Source organism: Rousettus aegyptiacus, unplaced genomic scaffold (genome assembly GCF_014176215.1).
Source record: "Rousettus aegyptiacus isolate mRouAeg1 unplaced genomic scaffold, mRouAeg1.p scaffold_m13_p_4, whole genome shotgun sequence".
In the NCBI taxonomy this organism is placed as follows: domain Eukaryota; kingdom Metazoa; phylum Chordata; class Mammalia; order Chiroptera; family Pteropodidae; genus Rousettus; species Rousettus aegyptiacus.
The window spans coordinates 37524573-37540914 of record NW_023416307.1 but is presented as its reverse complement, the minus strand read 5'-3'; the positions used below and the strand labels follow the sequence as shown (position 1 = coordinate 37540914).

At 38.1% G+C, this 16342-nt stretch overlaps 1 protein-coding gene across 1 annotated transcript in view; it reads right to left on the bottom strand.

Annotated features, from left to right (window-relative positions):
* The window catches only part of USP13 (ubiquitin specific peptidase 13), a 98568-nt gene that overhangs the window by 62566 nt on the left and 19660 nt on the right, over positions 1-16342 (bottom strand). Inside the window, exons 2-4 of the mRNA XM_016128008.2 lie at positions 14140-14265; positions 7922-7982; positions 14-135 (exon numbers count right to left, since the gene is read on the bottom strand). Of these exons, the coding sequence (XP_015983494.1) occupies positions 14-135; positions 7922-7982; positions 14140-14265 (309 nt within the window). The remainder of the gene's footprint in view (positions 1-13; positions 136-7921; positions 7983-14139; positions 14266-16342) is intronic.

Below are 16342 nucleotides of genomic sequence, written 5' to 3'. Positions count from 1 at the left end.
CACACTCACTGACCAGGGCAGGTAACTCCTCAATATTTGGTAGTGCTATTTCATAGTGGTCTGGGAATATAACAAGTTTGGCTTCATCTTCATATTCATACTCGTCGCTATTTAAATCGTCATCAGTATCTAGATCTGAGGAGAAAACAAAAACAAAGAACAAGACATGAAGAAAGAACATTCCACACACTAAGGCAGCACTCACTGGGAAAGCAAGAAGTCCACAGGGATGACAAACCAAGGGTGTAACATTTACAAGACTTTCTCCTCTGACACGACCACCCACCTGCCCCAAATCGGGAGCAAAGGCCTTTCTGCCTTTCCTAAGTTATGAATACTTATTTATAAGTGACAGACATATAAAGAAGACTGAGTCATATCACACAGCTTTACAGTTAAAATAGAAATATGTATGTGCTGTATATTCAACGTTTAAGGCACCAAACTATTCATTATGGTTGGCTAGGTACCTAGCCAAGAATGGGTTGGAATGTTTTTCACAACACTGTAATATGGAAGAAAGTGCATGAGTTTGAGAGTAGACAAACCTAGGTTCAGTTCTGGCTCAAACTTAATGTTACTTTGGGCAAGTCACACTCTCTAAGCTTTAGTTCCCTCATTTGTACAATGGAGATAGTAACACTTATCTCCCACACTTTATATGCAGAATCAATAAGAAACTGTAGACAAGAGACCTGGCACAGAATAAGCAGTCAATAATGGTAGCTATTATTTAAGAATAAAACTTCAATTTCCTTTTTTTTCTCTCTCTCCCCTCTCACTCCTCCTCCCCCTCCAAAGGCTATTTGAGATATTGCATAGTAAACCAGAAGGTGTGAAACCAGGTAATATAAATGTCCAGTTGTCCTCAGTCTGTGAAGAATTTTCAGTAAGAAAGATGAGGTCCTCTGGGACATTATCTATCAAGGCATTGCCTCTTTGCTCGGCTAATCTCTGGTAAAGGTTAGGTGGAGGCTCAAGCAAATATCTTGTCATAATATTTACATGGACATTTCAGCCTCATGTTCACATGATGCCAGCATCCCAGATCATGTTTGTATATTTAGATGTTTGGAACTATGGTGACAAAGAGGTACTAAACCATATTCCACTCTCACACACAAACCCACACATAAACAGATACACGAACATGAGCTCTGTAGATAGGAGAAAGATATTTTACTAGATGAAGCAGCCAGCTGAAAACCAAAGGATCAGATTTTGTTACCGCCTTGTTATTTGCCCTCAACCAAAAATCTAGTATCTTTCTGTGTATAGCTCTGCTCTTGAATTCTCAAAGGAAGGCAGTTTTAAGTGGAAAATGAGATATGGCTAAAACACATCTAAACATTTCAACAAAAGACTCTAAATAATAAGAATCAGAAATGCAAAAATATAGAAACAAAACCATTCTTAGATAGCTATAAGTGGTTTGTTTGACAAAAGACAATGATAAAGGAGATTCTAAGAGTTTAAAAAGCAACTGAAGGCATTTACTTAAAGGAAATGATTCAGACAGACAGATACTTTACATGTCATAAAAATTTAAATGCCCTGATATCTATAATGAAAAAAAATAGAACCTAAATGTTCAATGAAAATGCTGTTAAAGTCAATAGAATATTATTTAAATTATATTTATTTGGCTATCTAGAAACATGGAAATATTTATGCTATGTTAATGCTAAAAATACAAAATTCACCTAAAGACAACTTCGTAGAATTTATGCTCATAGACAAGAACTGGAAGGAAATCCGAACAAATGAAAATAGTGAGTGAGTGAACTTTTCTCTATTCTTAAATTTTTCTTTATTATATTGTATATAACAATTTTAAGTAAGCAAAGTACAAATTTTTTGATTTCATGTATAGATTCAGCTTATACAACATATTATCTAGGTGTCTCTTTTCCACAAACAAAATATACTCATGTAATACTAATTCAAATCTTACCTAGCCAAAAACAACAACAACCTAAGTCCAAAAAAAATCCCACTCTAACACTTACAAGCTATGTAACACCGGCCAAGTTCTTTTGAAGTTCACTTTCATACTGTGGATAATATCGTCTAGCCCCACAAGATTATTGAGAGGATTAAACAAGATAAGGTTTTAAGGCACCTAGTATCAGACCAGGCAGATGTTAGGGGATCCACAGACAGTAGCTGCCAATACCACCACCAACATCATCATCATCTTCTCCGCACTCCTCACAACACAATCAAAAGGGCCTTCCTATGCCTGCGGCTGCCCCAGCTCCAAGACAATCCTGAAGCAAGTTTCAGGAAGACCATGATATGACATGAGGCTCTGCTATGTGATCTGAATGTGGAGAAGATATGACCTTCGAATGCTTCTTCATTGTAAACTCTAAGAGCAGGAAGCGGTTAGTTACTCACTTTCTATATCCCCAGCCCCTTTACAGTACCCAGCACATACCACAAACTCAGCAAATGTCTGTGAAAGGAGACTTCAGAATGTTAAAAACCCAATGTGTTAAGGACAGTAGCAAAGCAAGAGCATCAAAAGGGTCGTTATGGTTTCGGATTTTTTTTAATTAGTAACTGACAGTGTTTTAAAAGAAGTAAGACTGCTATCGTGCAAAAAAAAGCAGAACCTCATTGGGCTTCTTTACACTTAGTTTATGGTTTACTTTTATTTTTAACTCAATGGAATGGAAGGGGACCTTCATCTTTCCCAAATATCTTAATCTAAATTAGGGAAAGTCGGCAGAGGTAATCTATACTCTGGTTTTAAGGGACAAATCTAAGTTTTCTCCAGAACATATATATGACCCCACAATCCTAAGTATAAATCTATAATTCCCAAATTTCTCTAATTAGAATCTCACCACCTCAAAATGTCTAGTTGAGGAACTTACAAAGTAACCACACACTAGGGACTGCTAGGACTGGGAACCCCAACTTTTCCCATCGGTCACTCTCCATTGTGACTGGATGAGCTCCTTCTTTAAGTTTAAAAAAAAAAAATTTTTTTAAATATTTCTTCCCCAACTCTACTTCAATGATCCTCTCAGATTCCTGGGAGACGTGGCTGGACCACACCCAGTTCCAAGCAGCAAACTTTCCTAACCTACGAAGCAGCACAGTGGAGGAATGGAGGGCTGAGGAAAGCCAGGGCTCTGCTGCCCACTTCAGAATTCTCTTGGCCTGATCATGTTGACCTTAATTTGTGTGCTGGAGGTGAGCAGTCTGGCTGTTTCAACGCTGTGAAATCTGACCAACCATTACCCTCGAAAGAAGATACGGGAGGAACACCCCTTGAGCCCAGACCCTGTTCCACGACCTGCTTCAGAATGAAGGGCAAAATGGAGTTCGCTGGAACCGCTGTTCATTATAGGCACAGGAGAGATTTCCACCCAGATCCGTTCCTGGAACTTTCCACAACTGTTCTGTTTTCAACCTATTTCCCATCTAGCACAAATGCCAGGGCTAAAGCCAAAAGAGTGGAATTTAAGCTGTCTGAGGCTGAGGTCTCTCTTCAGACACACAAGACCCTAACTCATTCACTCTGATTTATGAACACTGGGGGTAGGAGTACTTAATAAAAATATGGCTATTTAACATTGTTTTTATGACATATTAAAGATATGATATATGTTTTTGAGATGCATTAGTAGTTATTTATACATCTACACACATTCATAGCTTTATTGTAAAAAATATATGAGATTAGGCCAGAATCACGTCAGAAGTCCTGGAGTATTTCCTTGAAGATCCTAAACTCCCTTACATCCCCTCTTCTCGCCTTCTCTCTCATAAAATAATACATTTCATAACAGCTGATTCCCAAATTTCACAATCTGTCAAGTTGTAAGTTATCTTTCTAAAAGACAACCTAAGAGTGTCCCTTTCTAGCTTGAAACAGTCACACAGAGCTGCCCACACGGTCGTGGGTCTCAGCACCCTGCAGTATCCCAGCGATTTCTACAAAGCAGCTGGAACCCAAAAGGGATGCCTAGCAGTTCTGTTTATTTAGTACTTAGGTCCCAACGGCTTAAGTATTTATGTCCTGACTACTTAGGAACCATTTAAAAAATAAAATAAAATAATACACCTAAATTGAAAGAAACATACATTTTATTTCATTCTTAAATAACCACAATTCCTTACTAATGGAATGTGTGCACCTGTTGGGCTCTATACAACTTCTCTTTGAGTCAAACTGGACATTGCCTCCCTTTTTCCTGTTCCACATTTATTTTTACATGGTTCTTGCCTTTTACCATAGAAACCACCAAAAAAAAAACAGCTTCACAAAGAGAGGAAATTATTGAAAGTAATATAGGATACTCTAATAGTAAAACTATATGAGCTAATAGTTCATGCAATGTTTAAGCATCACTGTGTTCCCTTGAAGACTTAAAATTCCCCAAGGTGTGCCTGCAGCACCCCTGGGTGCCTTAGAGCACAGTTTGAGAACCAGAGTGTTAATGGCTCACCACTGCCTACAGAAAAACATCTAAAAACATGGTATATGTAAAGACTATCCTTGGAAAAACATACGAGATATATAAGGATGTATTAGTCTCAGAGGAAACTAATTGAGGAGCTGGAAGACAGGGAAGGGAGAAAAAGAAACTTACTTTTCATTAGAAAGACTCTTACAACTTTGCCATTTTAAGCTTTGTCCATGTGTTATATATTCAAAAAATACTTTTAAGTTCTAAATGCAAAAAGAAGTATAAAATTTAAATGATTCAAAAGTTACCCATAACTGTCATATTGATAATAAAATTATCAGGAAAAACTAAAGGGAAAGATCCTTAACTGTGACTGCACTAGAATGAACATCAAGGTAAGTGGGAAAAAGAGTGACTTAATTGTCGAGGGCAGATGGTGCCCAGGAGACTTGGGTAAGCCATTCAGAACAAGCTAATGGCCTCAGTTTCCCTTATGAAATCAATATTGAAGGTCATAACTGAATGATTCAATGGTTTCAATGTGACTGTTGAGCCAATGGAAGAGAAATTATTCACACATCATCAAGTGAATGGGCGAGGGGCTACTATCTGGGAGAAAGCATTAGTCAGCTACATCTGTTTTATGAAAGGAAAGAAGGGGCAGCAGAACTACATTTCAATAGCAATGAAAAAGTACTTTCTAGTTAAAGAAGCGAAAAAAGACTGCAAGAGAGTTCTGAGTTCTCTTCCTCTGCATGAAGAGACAATCCCAATGTCCCTTTTAGAAAAAGAGTCTGTGGCAGAGGCTAATAGCTGCCTCCAGGTATCCATTCTCCCCTTCTTCCTTAATAACAGACTTTATTCAATAAAGCCAGTTAACAGAATTTACTTTCCAGTCTCCTGTGTAGCACATGGTGTGGCCATGTGACCAAGTTCTGACCAGAAAAATGTAAACTGAAGTGGTGCTCAAGGATCTGTAAGAAGGCTGACGAAAGGAAACTGACTCCACTGGGAGATTAAATTGCGTCCTCCCCTTTAATCTTCCCTGCTTCCCAGAACTGGGGTGTGATAAGTGGAGTTCCAGCAGCCATTCTGGACCATGAAGTCAGAAATCACAAGTCGCCAAGTGATGACTTGGATGCTGACTTGGCTGTTGAGGGCAGCATGGTGCTCAGGAGACTTGGGTAAGCCATTCAGCACCAGCAAATGGCCTCCGTTTCACTTATGAAATGAATACTGGAGCTCATAACTGAATAATTCCATGATTTCAATGTGACTGTTGAGCCAATCATTGCAAGCCAGGATAGAGGGTGAAGCAGAAACATGGGAAGAGTCTACATCCTGACAGAACATGAGGCCATCCCATCAGCCTGGACTTGCTCCTTCCCCACGTCCTCTACAGGAGAAATAAACATCTATCTTATTTAAGGCCACCAATATTTTAAGTTTTCTGTCATATAAGCCTAATGTTTTCATACAGTCCTCCACCGAAGTTAATTAACAGGCCACATCAACTTGAAAGCAGCTGTGATGAGGTTGACAGAAGAAAAGTACCCACTACTGGGAGATATGAAGCGTCAGTCGAGGGGCCTATAAATCACAATTTGCAAAACCAAATTCTTACTGGGATGAAGCAACTAATATGAATTCATCAAGAAACTAATATAAACTCATGAAGCATCTGGGTATAACACAATAGAGAGAAATGGACTGAGGCACGCCCCAGAGTGCTAATGAGGTTCAAATTTAATTTTTTCAAAAACTAGTACAGTCTAAATACGACATGTTTGCTAGGCTGTGAGTTTTAGGCACATCCTGTAGTTTTCTGAGATATGTCATGTTCAGCGAACACTGAGAGCAGCCTGTAGAAAACGTCCTGCTGAAACAAAATGGTGGATTAGTGCTCCCAGGGAGCAATGGAGGGGGTCCACTCACACAGCGTGAAGCACGGAGACTCAGTGCTTACCTCTGGATTAATTTCTTAAAACAGTTACATGACAACATCGTCTATCACCATAATAATCACTAGAGAAATCATACCTCAAAGTCTTTTGAGGAAAAGGTTAACAAAGGTTAAAGGACAAGGTGGAGAATCAAAGCAGGAAGCCACCTGAGCTCCATGACTGTTTCCAATGGCTTCACTTTTCAAATAATGAATATGCCTTTTTATTATAACAGTAGCATATGTTTATTATGGAAAAAATTAAAAACGGATATGCAAAAAAAAGAAAAGAAAAATCACCTCAATTCCATCACCAGGAAAGAACTACTTATTAAAGATTTGAAGCATATTCTACCAGACTCTCAGTCATATATACGTACATGTTCATACATAATAGATATGCATGCAGATATATATATATACATATATGTGTACAGATTTTTACCACAGTGAAATCGTAATATGCAAACAATTTTGAAATTCCCTTCAAACAATAATCCCAGGCATTTAGGGATTTAAAGGTGCTTGGTCAAACATTATACAACTACTTTTTCTCCTGGGAAAACCATATCAGAAGCTTAATATGACATATGATCATGATAACACGATGCAGAAACCAGTACTCATTTGCATAAGCAAAACTAGCTCTTCTGAATGAGGGAGACAGAAAATCACTGCTACTCAAACACCACAGTGTAAACACTGCAGGCAAGATCCACTGACGGATAATAAAATTAGCAGACAAAATTTTGAGGAGAAATAAGGTATTAGCATAGTATCACTTCCAAGACATTTATTAACCGAACTGTAACTTTACAGTGAAGAAACCCAGCAGACACCCCCTAACAAGTGATCAAGGTTAACATCACCATTATGAAGACACAGCATCATAATGCCCCCTGACATCATACACTGAGGAGGGCCCACCACTCTGTGGTATTCTTGCTGAAAATGCAAAACTTCAGACTTATTATGAGGAAAGATCACACCAACCCAAATTGAGGTATATTCTATAAAATAACTGGCCAGTACTCTTTAAAAGTGTCACAATTGTTAAAGGCAAAAAAAAAAAAGAGTGAGGAACTATCATAGATTAGACAAGATTAAAGAATCAAAACTACTAAATGCAACATGGGATTCTAAAGCAAAAAAAGACATTAGTGAAAAAAAATGGTGAAATCTGAATAAAGCCTGTAGTTTGGCTAACATTAAAAAAATAAAAATGGAAAACCTATCTCTTCTTTAAAGGTAGTGAAAAAAGAGACAGAAGCAGAATTGCAATTACTCTCCAGTCACTGTAAGTATAATTGCTTCAAAACACTAACCCAACTAAGAGGGCTAAAAACATCCTTCACAACTAGGTAAACACAAAATAGAGGCAGAATATCTCAAGTTAAATTGGTTGCGATCATCCTTAAATCATAGAGCAATAAACAAACCTATTACTCCAAAACACACCCATGCACACTCGAGTGTGTGTGTGCGCACGCACGTACACACACACACACACACACACATAGAATCTGGGTACGCTACTGAAAACTATGTACATTACCTAAAAATATCTTGGAATTTCTTCTTTTTGGTAAAGCTCCACCAGATGCCCCTTTTACTTTCTGAAAAGAAAACAAGAAATGGTTAAAAATGCAGCCTGTGAAAGAGGCAACTGTGGGGTGGGGAGAGAGTACATCTCAGAGGTTCCCAGTCTTTATAAAAGTCCAGAGGAAATATTCAACTTGGATTAATGACTGAAGGATAAACAGGAATTTGCCCCAGGTCAATGGAGGTAAGTGAAAGACAATGCTATTGTTCCACCTGATTATTTTCACCTATAAAGAAAGCACTTCTGGAAAGGAAAGTGGAAGGAAGCAGGCATCAAAGTGAAGTAGATGCTTCAACTTCAGATTGGCACTTTCTCCCAAGAGGCTGGAGTCCACACCCAATGCTGGAGCTAGCTACTCTGGAAAGACGGAGGGCAGCTCCAGGAAGGGAGGGAGGCTCTTTCTCCCCTATTACTTTCTGGGTCCCTGGTGGTTGGCCCTGGGCATGCCCACGATTACTGTTGAAAGGGTCAATAAATATTAATACATAGTCACTGATGTTCTGGTCATATTACACATCAATCTAACCTCAGAGCACCAGTGGACGGATGGCTATGTCTGCCATCCTAGGCTTCGTGTATTTTCTACCTATCATGGAAGTCCCCGGAAGCAATGAAAGCAGAAGAGGTCATTCATTACTCTTTGTCATGAAAAATTTTACTCTCAAATAGGATTATAAAAATGTTTGTTTCCAATGGCCAAAACAACATGTCCACATTGTACATTCTTTCAGCTGATAGAAGAGAGCATGTTTCCAGCACACTTCAGGGTGCGACTCAGACCCTGGCAACTTTTCACATGGTCACATGTTATGGCAGCATCAGGTCTTGCTGCTTCTTTGGTTTGTCTACTTATTAGTCCCAAGTCTCCTTTCCCACTTTTTATCATTTGGTATTGAAGGCTGACTCATCTGTGTGCTTCTCACATTACATTTTTATAGTTTCTACTATAAGTTTAGAGTTCACATCTTAGGAATGTGAAAATGATTGGACACTTTAGCTCAAAAACCTCTCTCCAAATACTAATGCCAAATTCATGTCACCTCTCTTAGAATCCTTCTCCTTCATGGTCTCAGTGCCTCTGTTCCTCTTTCCCCCACTTACTTGCCTCAAAAAGGGATCAAATAAACCAGTACCAAAGGCACTTTTAACAATCCTGGAGGTCACCTGAAATCTCTCTACAGAAGTATATGGCATCCTTTTAATTTTTCTAACATGATTGTCCTCTCTATTCCTGCCCGATGGTGGAGGGAAAAAGGAGAGGGTCTGCATGAAGACCTGCTAGAACGTGAGGCTCTCCTGATGTGAGATTTACACCTTAGACTTGAATTAGATCTACTTCCTCTCAGAAAAAAAATTAAAATAAATAAAATAAAATAAAATAAAAAATAAATAAAATAAAATAAATAAAATAATAAAATAAATAAAATAAAATATAAAATAAACTAGGCCTTCCTTCTAAGGACCATCACCTCTGTACCTGCATTGGTCACCACTAGAAATCAACAGGGTTCATGGAACCAGATCTCCTCAGTCAGCAAACATGATTCTACCATATGTCAGGCTCTGTGCTGGCGCTCAGGCTACAAAGTGAACGAAGACATGCTCTACCCCTTAAGGAGTCTACCAACATAGTTAGGGAACTTATATGCAAATAAATTGCACAATAGAGTCCAGTAATGGTCCAATGCTATCACAAGGAGGAAAAGATAGTTCTTCTGGGGTGGAGGGTGTGGCCAAGGCCAGTCACATAAGAAGAGCAGCAAACCTAGCATATAGTAGCTGCTCAGCAAATATTTGTCAGAAAAATGATGGATGGATGGATGGATGGATGGATGGATGGATATGCTGACCATAGGAAATGCAACAAGTCAAAAAGGAGTAGAGATAGAAGCAGGACATCCCAGACAAAGAAAACAAGTATGAAGACATGAAACCACGATGTGTTCCAGGGAGAAATGGTTTGCTATGCCTGGAGCACAGAGCTGGTGGATTTAAGGGTGAGGGTTCAAAATGTGACATGGGCCAGATCATGAAGGGCCTTGTAATCACATACAAAAGAGTTTGGACTTCATCCTGAAATAAAGGGAGAGACATCAGAGCAGATATGTGCATTTTGAAAGATCACTCTGGGTACAGCATGCAGACTGGGTGGGGCTGAATGCAGCAAATGTGAAGGAAGTAAACCAGGTGAGAAAAAGGAGATGGGCTAGTCCTTTTGTGGGATGACCACTCAGACAATAACGGCAGGGATGGAGAGGACAGGATGGATTTCAAAGCTATTTGGGAGCCCCGGACAACAACACTTTTTCACCAGCCAGTTATGGGATAAAAGCAAAATCCAAAGAATGTCTAGGTCTCCAGAATTCCAGACAAAGGACAGCTCTGAGAAAGACAACTCTGTCAGTCTGGACACACTGAGCATGGAGTACCTATGAGATGTTTGACTAGAAAAAGGTCAGAGGCGAAGGGGCAGACCCTCGGCTCTGGAGAGAGACTGCTTTGGAGTTCACAAGCCCAGAGATGGCGGTTAAACAAAGATACATATGACAATGATAGGGAAGAGCAGCTTTCAGAGAAAGAAGACAAGAGGGTTAGATGCCATCCTTGGAAATGCCAATATGCAAGGGCTAAATGAAGAAAGTGATGCTGGTGAAAGTGAGAAAGGGTAGTCTGAAAGGCAGGAGGAAAGCGAGGAAAGAATGGTGCCCAAGAAGGCAGGGGAGGAGTGAGTGGTTCCTTTCAAAAGGCAAACAAGTTCAAACACCCAAAAGTCAAGAAAAATCAGGGCTAAACCAGATCCACCAAGTGTGCAACCAAGAGGTCACTGACCACCTCGGCAGCTGTAGTGGATTAGCAGGAAAATCACTTGGACTGCAATGCTAAACTTAAAGGGAGGTGTAGAAGAGATAAGGAAAGTAGAAGAGCTCTTAAAGAAGCTTTAATTAAAGGGTGGGGTGACTAAAAAGCGATGCAAATTAGAGAGACAGTTTTTGTGGTGCATTCTCTTTTTAGGTGGGAGAAATAAGCCAGAAGAGGGAGAGGCCGGAGATGCCAGCAGGCGTGGAGTATATGAGGGAGCAGGTCTCCCAGGCAGGAGGAAACGGGACCATGAGGACAAAGAGAACAGAGCTTGCTGCTGAGAGGGAGGAACTGGATGCAGGTGAGTTCCCAGGAAGCAAGAAAGGAGTTCAGGAAGTTGCAGTCCAGGGGTCTCTATTTTCTCTGGAAAAAGACAAGCCAAACCATTTTCTGTGAACCATGAGGGAGGTCCTGGTAAAGGCTCGAGGAAAGCATCCAAAATCTGGAGTGAGAGAGGGTATAAACTAGGTGTGCTAAGCAGTGGGAGGGGCCCGGTGGACAAGGGAAGGCCAGGAATGTGACATGGTCCCAAACTCCAGGGCAGCGGGGGATTCCTAGCAGTGTGTGCATGAAAGCAGAGGATGCTTCTAACGAGACAACAGGCTGGAATTGTGGAGGGTGGCTAAGGAGGTAGGACAAGCAGATAGAGTCAGTTGAAAGTACCGGTGAAGAGAATGTTTAAAGTCATGGACCCTGAGAAGCAGGCTGAACAAACGGGGGAAGTGGCTGCCTGGACAAGACACAGGCCTGGAGGTCTCAAGGAGGGAGAACGACCGATCAACATCAGAATAAATGACTGAAAGAGCTAAAGTAAGAAAGGGTTGTAGTCAAAGACTAAAATATTTAACTTAAAATTTCAGAGGCAGAGCTCACTGCACGAGTTTGCCAGCATTTTACAATTCTGCCACTAGCTTTGTGACCATAGCGAGTTATTTCAAGTCTCTGGGCCTCAATTTCATTTTTCTTCCTGTTTCCTAAAACTTCATCACCTAACACTACTAACACATATGTGGGACGAAGAAGACTTCATAAGAATTGCTCTATCCCACCTAACAGCATAAATCTAAATCATATAATATTAGGCCAAATTAGATTATTTTAAAGCTAATCATTGGGTTTATGGCTTATCGGACCTCCCGGACTTTCTTCCTCTTCTTTCTCCTACTCTCTCCCCTGTCTAAAATTTAAACAGAGAACATATTAGGTGGGCTAGGGTGAGAGATTAGATGAACTTCAAATCAGCACTGATGATTCAGAAGACCCAAGACAGACTACAAACTATTCAGACTAAAGTGAAAGTTGAACAATGTTGCTAAACACAAAATCGACATTTGAAAATTAATAACATCCCCAAACATCATCAATAGCTAATTAAAACACTTAAAAAATAAAAGATAGATAGAGATCTGAATAAATAGGTATGCCACGTTAAATTCAATAAATCTATATGAAGCACTTACTGTGTGCTGGGTATTGTTAAGTGCCAAGGACGCAGAAGTGAACAAAACAGACAAACCTCCCTGCTTATACAATGATATAGATTATGAATTAATCTACAAATTCATTGTGACCATGATCATAATCTCAACAGGATTTTTTAAACTAGATAAAGTGATTCCAGATCTATGTAGAAAAATAAGTTTCCAAACTCAGGAAAGTTCTGGGAAAAAAAGTTAACATGGAAAAAGTGCTTACTCTACCAGATACCAAGTTTTGTCACACCAATGCAGAAAAATAAGATCACTAGAAAACAACTGAGCCCCCAACAGACCCATATATAAAAAACAAGTTAAAACATAAAAAAGATGGCATTTTAAATCACTGGGAAAGACCGCACAACTCTAGTAACAGCAGGACAACTGGTTATCAACATGGGAAATAAAAAGTAGGTTCCCAGACTTCACACAAACACAAAATAAATTACAGATGGATTAAAGACCTAAAATGTTAACATATGCACACATGCACTTCTAAAAAAAAACTAAAGTATTAGAAGAAATATCATTATGACCTTGAGTTGGGAAACTATTTCTTAGACAAGATACAAAAAGCACAATTCATTTTCAAAAGTTTAGTAAATCTAACTAGATTACAATTCAGAGCTTCTGTTCTACAAAATAATTAATAAAAGTAAAAAGTTTTTGTATCCACAATGTAAAAAGAACTAAAACTTTTTAGAAAAAGATAAACCCCTAGAGAGATAGGCCAAAAATATAAATAGGCGACTCAGGGAAGAGAAAACCAGAATGGCCAATAAACATAACGATTTTCAAACCTCACAGAAGGAAATGCCAAATATTTAGATTCCACTTCACAACTGTTAGATTGGCAAAAATCAAAAGTTTGACCAAGTGTTGGCAAGGCTGTGGGAAAACAGGGGTTCATAGTCACTGCAGACAGCAGTATAAATTGGTGCAACCACTCTAAGGAAGAATTTAACAATACTTAATAAAAATTAAGATAAGCATACCCACAGCCAGCATTAGCTCTTCTAGATATACTTCCTAAAGAAATCTTCGTATCCCCAGGAGAAATAGAAACAAATGTTAATTGTTGCATTGTTATGAAGCAAAAAAAGAAAAAAAAAAAGGGAAACAATCTAAATGTTCATCAGTAGTGTAGGAGAATAATAGAAACAAGGTACTCATAAAATTGAATACCAAACAACTATTAAAATGAATTAAGTACATCCAAATGTATCATGACATAGATTTCAAAAACAATGTTGAAAGAGAACCCTTTACACAGAATTATAGGTAACAGTTCGATAGTATTTATCTACATCTTTAAAACATATAGTCTTTCTATATATATTAGTCATAAATACTTCAATGTAAATAAAATATAATGACATGCATATGAATGAGAAACAACAAATTCACATCCATGAGTACTTCTGGGGAGTGAGGGAAAAAAAAAGGACCTGAACTTTCAGGAAAGTTCTTTCACCAAAATTAAAAAGAAAAAAATCTGAAACAAAAATATCCAAATAGTTTTTATATCTTATTTTTGGACTCATGAGTGTTCCTGACATAATTTTATGTACTTTTTCTATAATTTTTATTTAATTTTTTTTCAATCAACCCATCTTCTTAACCTCTATCAGAGGTTTAGAGGAAGAGAAAGATAAAACTGGTTAAAATAAGGTTTAGAGAAGTGTATGAATTTCTACAAATGATCCTGTATTTATTTCCTATCATCAAAGAGAAGCAGAAGTTACGTGGGCATAGTAACATCTCCATGTGATAAACACACTAAGACAACATTACAAGAAAGATAACAAACCAGTTCTCCAAAAATGTATCTCTCACCTCTCGCACATGTCTTTTCAGGTGCATGTATACACTCTGTCCAGTTTTTCGAAAATGTCTTTCAACATGTTCCCTTCCAAAGGCCAAAAATGTGTTCATGCATACATAGAGTCCACCTTCTGATTTCTAGAAGAAAGAGACAGGTTACACATTAGCCAAGGATGCCTACCCAAGTAGTCTAGACACAGAGAAAGGGAAGCGGAAAGGAGATAAATAATGAAGACGAAGCGTGGCAAAGGCCACCTGGCCGTCACAGTCATCTGCAGTGACCCTCCATGGGCTCCACGGCCACCCACAGCACCAGTGTCCACCCCACCCGTCCACCCCACCCCTGGGTTCCAGGTGCTCCTGGACAACTCACTGATAGGCAAGATACTCAGGCCCCCTGGGAAGTAAACATGCTGTCTGACTCTCCAAACTGGGGTAAATGATGATAAGGGACAGAAGAAAGCTGGTGAGTGATCCAACTACCATCACTGTAGTGGTTTATCATCATTCATCCTCATTTGTCAGTGTATGTTTCCAGGAACAAGGTTTTTATATCCTTTTAGCAGGACGGGTTTCTTCAAAGATATTGTTCCCTCCCTTGGTGACACGTGATATTTGATGGTACACATTAATAAATTATAGCAATATATAAATAATAACTTAATAAGTAGATACTAAAAGATAAAGCCCTACAATAATCATAGCTACATATTTATTGCATGCCTAGTATGTGCCAGGTGCTTTACATATATTATCTCTAATTCGAACAACACTACAAACTGCTTCTTTTTATTTCCATTTTATAGTTTTCGAGAAAACTAAGGATAAGTCACTTGCCCAAGTTCACATAGCTTTGAAGTGTCAGAGATAAATTTGAATCTATTTCTCTTTATCCCTCTATGCAGTATTTCAAATATTATTTAATTATAGACATACTGCTATAATGAACAATCAAAAAATATTGTTGACATTTTAGATACTTGATTTTCTATCCCAATCTCCTCGCTCCTTTTTCTCTGCCTAACATGCTTCTCTGTAAACTTAGCATCTAAAATTAGGCATCACTCCAAGTGGATATTTATTAAGCTCCCGTAAGTCTCCCCATTCCAAATTTTTTTTTTAAAGTTACTTAGATACCTGTCAGAATTGCCAACAGACATCTATCAAAATTCCTCACGTTGCACTCCAGTAGAGCACAAAATTACAATATTAAAACAGATACTGATGTCATTACCAATACATAAAAAGTAATTTTTCAAGTTCGAATAACTCAAGATGTTTATTTTTTTTAATTTCTAATAAAATTGTCCAACATTGTAACTGTGGTTTATAAGCCAGACACGATGAGAACACTAGAACAGCATTAGTTAAAATATGTGCCTCTTACTGTAGCATATGCATTGCACAAGGCAAGAAAAAGAAAAGACATAAAAATCTCAAAGAAGGAAGTAAAATGCTCTCAATTTGCTGATGACATTATAGTCTAAATGCAAAATCCTAAGGGATCTACGAACTACTAAAAATAACTAATAGAACTAATTTGTGAATTTAGCAAGGTAAACAGACAAAAACCTATTTCAATTTTATATTCTGGCAATAAACAAATAAAATTTCTTAAACTTCACTTTAAAAAGATCAGAATTATATAGCTTCTGGATAACTTTTTCCCCTTTAATGAGATCATTTGAATAAAATTAGGAAAGTTCTTCAACTAGAGGCAACACATTACATTCATTTGATCAATTAGTTAAATATTTTCAAAATAATTTTTTAGATAAACATGTTCTTTTGCATTGTCATAACCCTTAAGAAAAAAATATTGCATCATTATTATGGTCAGTTATTCATTAAGCCTATTAAATTGAGCACTATTCTATTACATGTTGTGATTTAAAAAAAAAAATAACACTTCCATTCTTTTCCAATAAAATGTAATTTGATCAAAAAGAATGCAAACCAGAAGAAATATGGGGAAAATATGAGATTTATAACCAGAGGGCCTGAACCACTACTAATTAGCTCTGTGGCCTAAGACAGGTTGTCACGCAGTCTCTGAACTCCAGTATCTTCTTCTATAAATATGGCTGTACCTATAACCCTCACCTCACAGGATTTCATGAAGTTCAAAGGGTATGAAATATATTTTCTACTGTAAAGCACTACATAAACATTGGTAATTATTTATTGTAAGCTAAAAATTCTGTGTGCTACATGT